The following is a 9780-nucleotide window of genomic DNA, read 5'->3' as shown; positions in this document are numbered from 1 at the left end:
TTTTATAATTATTACTTGTACACAGATTAGGAGGCCTATATAAAACATACAAAATTAGTGTAGGATTGCTATGATTAGGCATCTTATCAACATTTATTCTTTCACCAGCTAATCAGCATTTTTAGACTTTTGCCCTATATCTGTATAGGTGAAATAAAATTCCTTGAAGCCTTAACTGTTTCACTGCAGCATCAGCTGAGTTTTCTATGTCACATGGGAAGATTTGAGATAATACAGCCGTACTGCTATTAAATAGTTGTGGTTTGCTTCAGTAGCCCATTCTGCTTATTCTTGTTTGAAAGTCACTACTTCAAAATGAAGGATCATGTGTTTCCACAAATGCTTTCATTGTTTTTGTAGGGTATGTTTTCTTTTTTTTTTATTGTAGCTGACATTAATAGTTCTCCTCATAAGCTTTTATGTCTAATTGAATCCATAATAATGTAAACTTGGTTGATTGTTTGAGACAAGTAGTTTTCGCTGAGATGGAATATAACGAGAAGCAACTCTTAACACTCATGGGAGAATTTGAATTAATGCTTCATTGAATGAAAAATATTTCAACTTTGGGTGATCTGTAAAGATAACTTAAATAGCCTTTAAATTTTGGAAATTTCAGCTTCAGTGGTGTCTTCTGCAAGCTGAAATATGTTCATGCGTGTCATTTGAGAACAAATAAAGCCACTAGTTTGTTTCATACCGTGTCTTCTGTGTTGAGCCTGTGTCAGTTGAACTCTAACATGCACCGAGTCAGAATTCTGATGGAGTTAGGGATATGAAAATATTAATATAGAAACCTAGAAATTTGCTACTTTTGAGTTGACAGCTTTGAGCTACTAATTTTTAATTTGATTTTTTAAAAATCAGATTAATTTTATAATTTAATTTGCTGTGGGACTTGATACTTGCTTTCCAAGCTATATTGCCTTACTCTGAGCAATTAGTGTTAAGATTGACTTGAAAACTGAATCAAAACCAATATTTTATCTTTAAACTCCTACAAAGACCCTCCTGTTGCTTTTTTTTTTTCTCTTTCATGCACTTCATTTCGTTACATGTCAGTTTAACAGTTCTGCAACATTTTTGATAGTTTTTCAATTTCCTAAGTAAATTTAATCTAAAATCTTTTAAGGGCTATGCCTTGAATTATAACCCGCTAGTAGGACTGACACAAAAACTGGTAGTGCTGAACAGTACTCAAAAATACAGTTGCTTTTTCAAATTATCATGTTGAATTGCAATGTATAAGCACTTATTGTATAGCAGTGCGTTTGCAGAGGTGCATAAAAACAAAGGGACAGGGCCTTGAAAGTAAAGTTGATGTTCCTAAGTAACTCATTTGCTATCTTTAGCTTTTTCTTTTTTTTAAGTCACTGTTTTCTACAGTACTTCACTGGCAGCTTCTCTTCTTATAATGCCACTGTAAATGGCCTTCTGGTAAAATCCATTAATAATACCTTGCATTTATGTTCTTGGAACATCTGCTTTCTTTCAGGAGTAATGTGAAACAGTGATGCACTGTGGTAATACTCGTTAATTTTACTCTGGATCATACTGCTGTGGTGTCTAGTTACCTTCTGTTTCCCTTTTCAGTGTGTGATGGCACCTTTGATAGAGAGGAGTGTCAGTTCTCTCTGTCCTGTTTCCTGTCTTTTTCATCTTCATAGCTATGTATTGGCCGAGATTCAGTACTAAGAATTGAAATTATTTCCTTGAAATAATCTTTTAGCACTTGACAGGCCTTTTAAAATTTTCTGTACAGTAAATCAGTCACACTGTACTATAGAATACAGAATCATATATTCTAGCAGTAATTCTGTATCTAACTTGGAAAATTTTACAGGGAAGATCCTGTAGTACTCATTTACAGGTTATTATCATTACATATCACGAAAGCGAAAACTTACTTGAACATGTGATTTGGGACAGCTAACATCTGCCTGAAAGTGAGTCAAGTTTGGAAAGTTAATAAATAAGACGTTTGGAGTACAGGTCAGAACAATATCTTGTGCTTAATAAAGAACTTCATATCATTTCGGGTTGTAGAAAGCATGTATTTTAACGCTTGTCTGTAGTCATCAGATGGTAATTTTCTCCTCTGCATTGTGCTAACAGTATTAACTCTAGAAAAAAAAATTCTGGAGATTATAAAGTAAAATATTTCCACCAGTCTCTGAAAGAATATTTAAAACTTTACTATAGTAGCAACTTTCAGCAGTGTAACATGCAATTTGGTAAAGCTTTTAGTATCAAAAAAAGTTTTTAAACTCCAATATGAATGTCTGAGTGTAAAAAAACCCACAACTGTTTAATGTAATTAATGCACATGTATGTGTTGCTGCTAGAACTGTCATCTGTTTTTCTTGTTAAATCTGTAACTTGTGATACAAAATACACTGTCCTGCATATGCAGAATGATTTGTGTAATAACCTGGATTTGTTTGTTTGAGGTCTGTAATAGAAAAATTGATCTGAATTTGGTTTTTGCTTCTGAAAAGTTTCAGATTAGTGTAACTGTTTAAAAACCATACTGCAATAAATGTTCTGGCAAGCTCAAGTTTGTGCTTGTGTTTTAGAAACATGTAGGCAGTTTAGTCTAGCTTTTTTGCTGAATCACCAAATATGTCGAACTCTTACCATACTGCATTATCTTACTTGAACAACTTGTTTTCCCGATAAGATTACAATTTAGTAACTAGGATAAAAACTGAGGTCTGGAATGTTAAATTGTCAGAGTGTTGTTGTTAGCTTGACTTGTAGCTGAGACAGAACTTTACAATCTCTGCTTGTGATCTCTTATGTCTTCTTTTAATTTTTCTAGGCTGCTGAATATGTCCCAGAAAAAGTGAAGAAAGCTGAAAAGAAACTAGAAGAAAATCCATATGACCTTGACGCTTGGAGCATTCTCATTCGAGAGGCACAGGTTTAGTGACATAGGATTACATTTCGTTATCTATGGTCCACTCACACTATTGGGTTCTGGAGTAAAATCAGCATAATTGTTTACATAAATCATAATATTGTAAATGCTGTTTTGATTTTCAATTTTTAGAATCAACCTATAGACAAAGCACGGAAGACCTATGAACGCCTTGTTGCCCAGTTCCCCAGTTCTGGCAGATTCTGGAAACTGTACATTGAAGCAGAGGTTAATATTTTTACATTTTTTTTCTTATATAACATTTAATAGGAGTTTAAGTTTGCATATTTATAAGCATAAATAAGATAGACGTATAATACCTAAAGGAAAGGAGATTTTAAACATGCCTTGCCTTTATTTTGTAAAATAGGCACGAAGGAATGATTAAAATGAATTCTTAAGTATTGGGTCTTTTATGAGTTGATGATTGTTGCATTATGGAATTGCAACAACATTAAAACCGTTTCAATGGTATTGGAGTGCTTTAGCCTTTTATTTACTTGTCGTGTCAATTTATTGCCTCCTGTGTCATTTCTTTAGAGGACTTTTTTTGTTTATACGTACCAACTTACTTGAATGACTTCCTGTGAATGTTTGGATCTTTTAATTTTTTTGCTTTCTTAGGAAACTGAGTGTTTCTGTGAACAGTATTTTCAGGGAGGGTGTGGGATGAAAACTTTGTGGAATGAAAATACTGAGAAAATGCATTAGCACAACTCATTAGCTTCTAAAAATCCCAACAAAATTGTGATTGTTTACATAACTGTAGAACTATATAACTACAGAATGATGTAAAACTTCCCACTAAGTGCATTGGTCATTTAAACAGTCTTTAATGACATGCCATGAAATGCACTGTATAATTCAAATTTTCTTTGTTTTTTCATTTTCTGTGGCAGATATTTAAAACACATACTTTTTGTGGGTATCTTTTAGCTGCACATTTTTCTTGCAACAGACCTTCTACATACTAAGCTACGAGGGGTGGGGGAGGGCGGTGTGTTCTGACTTGCCAAATGACTTTTTTTTTCCCATTTTAAGCGAGAGTGGCAAAACTGCATCATCTAGTTATCATATCTTATTTTACATTAAATTAGGTGTCCAACTATGCTCTGGCAGTAAATTTTGAAGATTATTAAATAAAAATGAGCTGATGGAAATGTAACAAATTTTTGTATTGCAGTTTACAATAAGATGTTATAGCGCAAAATAGTGCAACCTGAATTTAACATTACCTAATTAAATATCCTAGAATTTTCACTATTTTTTTCCAGTACTTTGTAGAAGTCATAAGAATGTTGGTAATTGGACATATTTAGGAGCTTGTGAGTGCAGTAACATGTACCAGATGTGTATCTTTCCTTTTGGGACCCTGCAGCCAAATCTATTAGCCTCTTGTGCCCTGCAGTGTTTACTACAGAGTCTGGACTTTAGAATCTAATCTGGCTTGATGGTTATATTAAGTTACCTGATTTTGTGCTTATTTAAAACCTTTATCTTTCCCACGCCTCAAACTTTTTAGTAGTTTAACTAGTTTTAATAGTACCAGCTCAGAAAGCTGTACTATATCCTAGGTCTTTTAGCAGAGGTATAATTGACTTAAAGCTTCTTGTCAGAGGTTTCTTTTCTTGAACCATGTTCAGAGATCAATTGACAGACATTACCTCTATTAATACCTTTTAACTAATTCATACTGTACTAGTATTTAGAAGCATTAACTGTGGCAAAGCTTGAAACAGTCTAGAGTATAATTTTTTACATGCTCCTTCAAGGAAGGGAGATCACCTTCTACCCAGAAGGTATGGTAACCAGGTAACACGAGGTAAATTTGAGAAGGAAAGAATTGGCATAAAGATCACTAGTTCACGTGTGTGTATGTGTGTGTGTTGCCTATAACTACACTTCAAATAGAAAGGGAATTTATGATTCAGTTATTCAAAACAATTCAAAACTTGAGCCATAGAGTTCTGATAGAGGTTACACTTGAAAAAGGTTATATCTGAAAGAAATGTAAGAGATTACATTTTAGAAATTTTATCTTTCATCTTACTAGGCATATCAAATCCCAGTTATGACTTAAATTTTCAAGTTTTCTTTCCTGGTTCTAGTAATTTCTTTCAAAACTCACATAGTGACCAATGTAACCAAAAAGCAACATGCTTATCTCCACCTTTTTTAGTATATGTCACCACTTAGAGCTATAATCTGAAATAACTTTATTTCCAAATTTCTCTCTAAAGAATATACATTCACACAAGTGGACACTGTTGTTAGTGTTGTTTTAAGTTGCACATCGTGTGTACAGTCCTGTTTTGAGACTAAATTTAAAATGAAATGTTTTCTCAAATGTTCTTTTAACTGAGTGGTTGAATATAAGCATATGAGTTCAGTTTATTTTTGAAGGCTACCTCAGATTAGAGGGATTGCTTTAAGGCTTCTTTTACTGAAGCCTTAAGATGTACAAGGAATATAGGGCAAGGTATTCTCTAAAAGCATTTTTCCTTGGAAATCTTAGTCTCTCCTACTAGGAAGTTTCTGTTGGATAGTTCAGAAGTTTCAGGTCTTTTCAGCCTAGAGTTGGGAATTTAAACCCGTGGTAAATCTTTGCTTAGCATTGCTTTTGATTCACTTTGGCTGCATCAGTATTTAAATCTGAGAATTGCTAAATCTTCTGTCATCTGTAAGCTGTGTTTTTCCTGATGTCAAAGCAAACATTCCACTTTCCTCTTAAACATGCTAACATTTGCATCACAGGAAGACAGAAAGGGAGAGGAGAGTGGGAACTGTTTTCTGGCAGGTTGTCTTTCACTAGGTAATTCTGTCTTCTGAATGACATAAATCTGAGCTGAGTATCATTACATTGTGTTGGTTTATTAATGGAAGATGAGCAGCTAGGGCAAGGGGTTATGATTATGGCCTTAGGAAAAAAAGAAATTAGCCCTTTAACAGCTCTATTTATAAAATTGTTAGAAATCTTCACATTTCTCTTTGCCTAACTTGAGTAATGTGTTGTTTATACTCACTTGCAGTCTTCAGGTATACATCGTTGTTTATAAACTATATGAACAAAACCTGTTTCCCCGCATGTGCCAGTTTATCTTGTAATGTGAAACTTCTAAGTGCAGGCCTTGCTGCTCTGACTGCCTCTCTTACAACAGTGCTGGTTCAGCTCACTGAGTGTTTGTAGGTGTCACTTGGTTTCCCTAATGGAATTACAGTGTAAAGCACTGCCCAGCACTTAGTGTATCATCTGGCTCACTGATATACAGACTGTGCTGAAGTAACTGAGTACTTCACATTTCCACTTTGTGCCACGCACTGATTTTATGCTCGGGTCTATTATGGCTGGTTTGGCAGTCAGTACCACATGGAGACTAACAGGGAAGAGCACGCTTTGACAGTTTGTTAATGGAAACTCTACTATTAAAGTTTGAATTGGTCCAAAAATTTTTATTCTCAAACTAGTTCTTATTTCTTCTGATGTTTGAAGAAGCAGTTGCAGGACATAAAAATAATAGAATTGGATTAAACAACTCCCAGCTCACAATGTTTTTGGGTCATAGCATTGGAAAGTCTAAAGCTTGTGGGAATAGAGCTTCATTTAGTGAATTTGGGAAGTTTAGCAAGTAAAATAGTTAACTCATGGTTCTGCATCTACTAAAGTTGAGGAAGTGGTACAGCAATGACACTCTTCTTACTCACACTCTTGTTTTCTATAGTTGCTTAAGCCACATTTTTCTGTTGGTATCCTTCCTGTAAAAATCAGCTTCCAGAAAACTTGAATCAATTTGCATGTCAGTGCCTCTTTCACAGTTTTGAAAAGGAGCATGTAAGTCTCAGTCTCACATATGCCATAATGTTAAATTCATAGTTCACATGATCTGGGTTCTAGCCTGCTCTGCTGATGTGCTGTGTCTTCTGGGGTAAGTTATTTAACCTTTTTTGCCATTATTGAAACAGATACGTACCTACCTCACAGGGTTGTTGTGAGGCTCACTTTAAAGTGCTTTTGGCATCTGGCTAAAAGATGCTACAGAAATGTAAAAATAAATTCTGCTGTAATACACTATGATTCCTTAGGCCCAGCTGTCTATTACTATTTCCTTTGTCTCTTTGACTGTTTGCACCATCTTTTAGATATAGAAAGACTAGGAAATGCTTTCCATGCACTTGGAAGAACTTTTACTTTATGAGTGTTGTAAATATTTCACTAATTCTGAAGCAAGCATTTGAAGTTACCGCCTTTTTCTCTGCTAGTTTCCTTTGAGACATCACCATATCGAAAATCCTTTTAAGCACATCTATTAAACTTTCTTCATGTATTTGCAACATTTTTTAATGATCTGAAGGCTTTTTTTGTTTTTTTTCGTGAAGTGGAAACTTTAGTCATCCTAAATGTTGCAGGCCAGTTCACACCACACCTTTTTTACCTTTCGTGTTATTGAGTGTATTGCATTATATCATGGTCACTTTGAACGGTTGTTAGTAGAGGCTGAAAGGTTCCCATAATTAAAGATTTAAAAATCATAAGCACAAGACAGTTGTGACAAATACCCCAAGTCTAGAAACAATAAATATGAAGTTAGTAAAATGCATGTAAAGTGTTTGGCTGTTAATATGTATTTTGTGTCTTGCGAATTTTGCAAGTAAGACTCCTGTGTTACTGCTTGTTCTAAAGAAATGAAACTAGATATATTTGTTCAGGTAATTTCTATTTGATAATGAACACTTTGAGTTTTAGTTGTGTCGGTAACAAACCAGATGCTGCATGAGGATTCAGAGGGTGGGACCAAAGGTTAGGGTTGATTGTTTTGCATTTCATAAGCAATACATCAGTATGATTAATGTAATTCACACTGGTGTGGATACTAGTCAGAATGTATCATTTAACATACTTGTATATGAAAAATGTAAATAAAACCATTTAGAAAAATGATTGTTTTTGTTTAAAATGTTTGTGTTTCTTCAAAGCATTTTCTTCCCCTGTTTTACTTTGATCTAGTTCTAAGTTTAGAAAAAAATTGTTATACATACCACCAGAATTATTCTGCTTGGGTAAAAACGGGATCTGGCTTCTGTCAGGGTGAAGTCGGAGTGATCAGAAGTCAAATAGAATAGACTTCTTATCTGAGGTTCTGTTTAGTGGTACTTTCAATAGGAAATATTGTATATATCACTAGCTGATCTTTGTTAATTTCTTAATGGAAGGCATACCCATTACAATCCATGCCTGCCCTGCTAGCTTGCCACACTTCTCATAGTAAATTTCTGCTTTCGAAAAACTGCTGTACAGGTGCTCTGTACAAACATCCATGCTGCATGTTCTTGACTACCAGTTTGAGATTTTTTATTCTCCTTTACAACTGTATTATTTATGATCTTTTCTTATTTATGTGTGGGCTTGTTCCATTCCTGTTAATAAATGTTGTTCTGTCTGTGTGATTATTGTAGACTTGCACTAGAAAGTAAATACAGCTTCTTTCCTGTCTTTTCTACTACATATGTAAATAGAGGCACATACATCTTCCATAGTTGCTGTGATCTCCTGCAAGTTGTATAGTATCAGAAAGTTTTCCACATAATTGACATTTGGAGTTTCAGAAGATGCATGGTACAACATTAGTGGGTTTGTTTATAATGCTGTTTTCTGTATTTGATCCAAAAAAATATGGGAAAGTGTTAGGAAATCAAATTTCTGAAGTGGGAGTGATGCCTAATGAAGAGATTACTATGAATCCTCTTCTAGTGTTGCTGTTTTCACATGAATAAACACGAACTACTTCCTGTTCTGTTGTGTTCTTTCAGTGTGGGGTTACAGAAACATCTGTTTCAGAAGTGTAGTTATGTAAAAACACTTTTGAAGTCTCACTTTCAAATGTAACAAGGACGGTGAAAACTTTTCTCATTGCGTGCTTTCTTTTGTTGAAGTAGTCCTTCTGTCTGAAGGGGGGGAATATTTGTATTAGTTTAGGCGCAAACTTGAGCTTATTTCTCATGTCTGAACTGGAAAGAACTAGAAGTAAAAATACAGAGCCTTCTTGTGTACCCTCCGTTAGCTACAGATTGGTTTTCTTCATCTGCATGCGTGAGGGAACTGTAATTGTAATTTCTCATTCATTTCTGTATCTCCTCTTCCAGCTTCCCATAGTCAGGTGGATGAGTTGCCAGATGCTCTTTACTCAGATTTTTAGAAGTCTTGATGGCTGAGAGAACACTTTCTGTTAAACCTCATCTGTTAGTGCTATGACATAAAATAATGCTTGGCTTTATTTGCTGCAGAATCTCTTTGCAGACTATGAAAAGGCTAGAAATTCTGTGAAGGCAAACCGTTTTTTCTGGCACTCCTGTGTCTTGTTAGTACAAATGTTCTTCATGTAAGTGTGCACTGTTTTGTCCTCTCATTAGGGTGTGGTTTTTCTCACTAATGACTTCAGTGTGACAGATGCTCTGCATCCAGTAACAATTGTGGGCTTCTACAATGAAGTGTTGTGTATCTACTACCGTAAGCTTGGACATGTTTCCTTTCTTATGTAAAACACTTTCAAAGAGGAGAAACGATACGTATTGGTCCACAGCTACCATTGCGCAGGTGACATTCACATTTTTTTCTGGCATGTTGTACATATGCAGTTAACTGCATCTCAGAAGATGTTAAGAGTGGTGTGAATCTGAGCTGTACCAGGGTTTAACTAGTTTGATAGCGACAAATGCTTATAGCATGGAAGAATGGGAGCATTTCCAGAGTTTGTTGGAACAGTGGCATCAGAAATGTTTAATTTTAAGGACAGGCATTGTAAGTAAAAATACATTGTGGACAGCATAGTCTTGTTGCATCCTGAGACAAGACTGTTTAAAATAAA

The 9780-nt window shown here is 34.9% G+C and overlaps 1 protein-coding gene across 1 annotated transcript in view; it reads left to right on the top strand.

Moving 5' to 3' along the window:
• Nucleotides 1-2821: 2821 nt before the first annotated feature.
• Nucleotides 2822-9780, top strand: part of CSTF3 (cleavage stimulation factor, 3' pre-RNA, subunit 3, 77kDa) — a gene marked incomplete at its 5' end in the record, with an annotated part of 30303 nt that continues 23344 nt past the window's right edge. The window contains 2 exons of the mRNA XM_009866140.1: nt 2822-2923; nt 3053-3148. Of these exons, the coding sequence (XP_009864442.1) occupies nt 2822-2923; nt 3053-3148 (198 nt within the window). The remainder of the gene's footprint in view (nt 2924-3052; nt 3149-9780) is intronic.

This window comes from Apaloderma vittatum, unplaced genomic scaffold (genome assembly GCF_000703405.1).
Source record: "Apaloderma vittatum isolate BGI_N311 unplaced genomic scaffold, ASM70340v1 scaffold3533, whole genome shotgun sequence".
In the NCBI taxonomy this organism is placed as follows: Eukaryota; Metazoa; Chordata; class Aves; order Trogoniformes; family Trogonidae; genus Apaloderma; species Apaloderma vittatum.
Note: the sequence above shows the minus strand (reverse complement) of the source record. Positions and strands in the feature narration are given on the sequence as shown.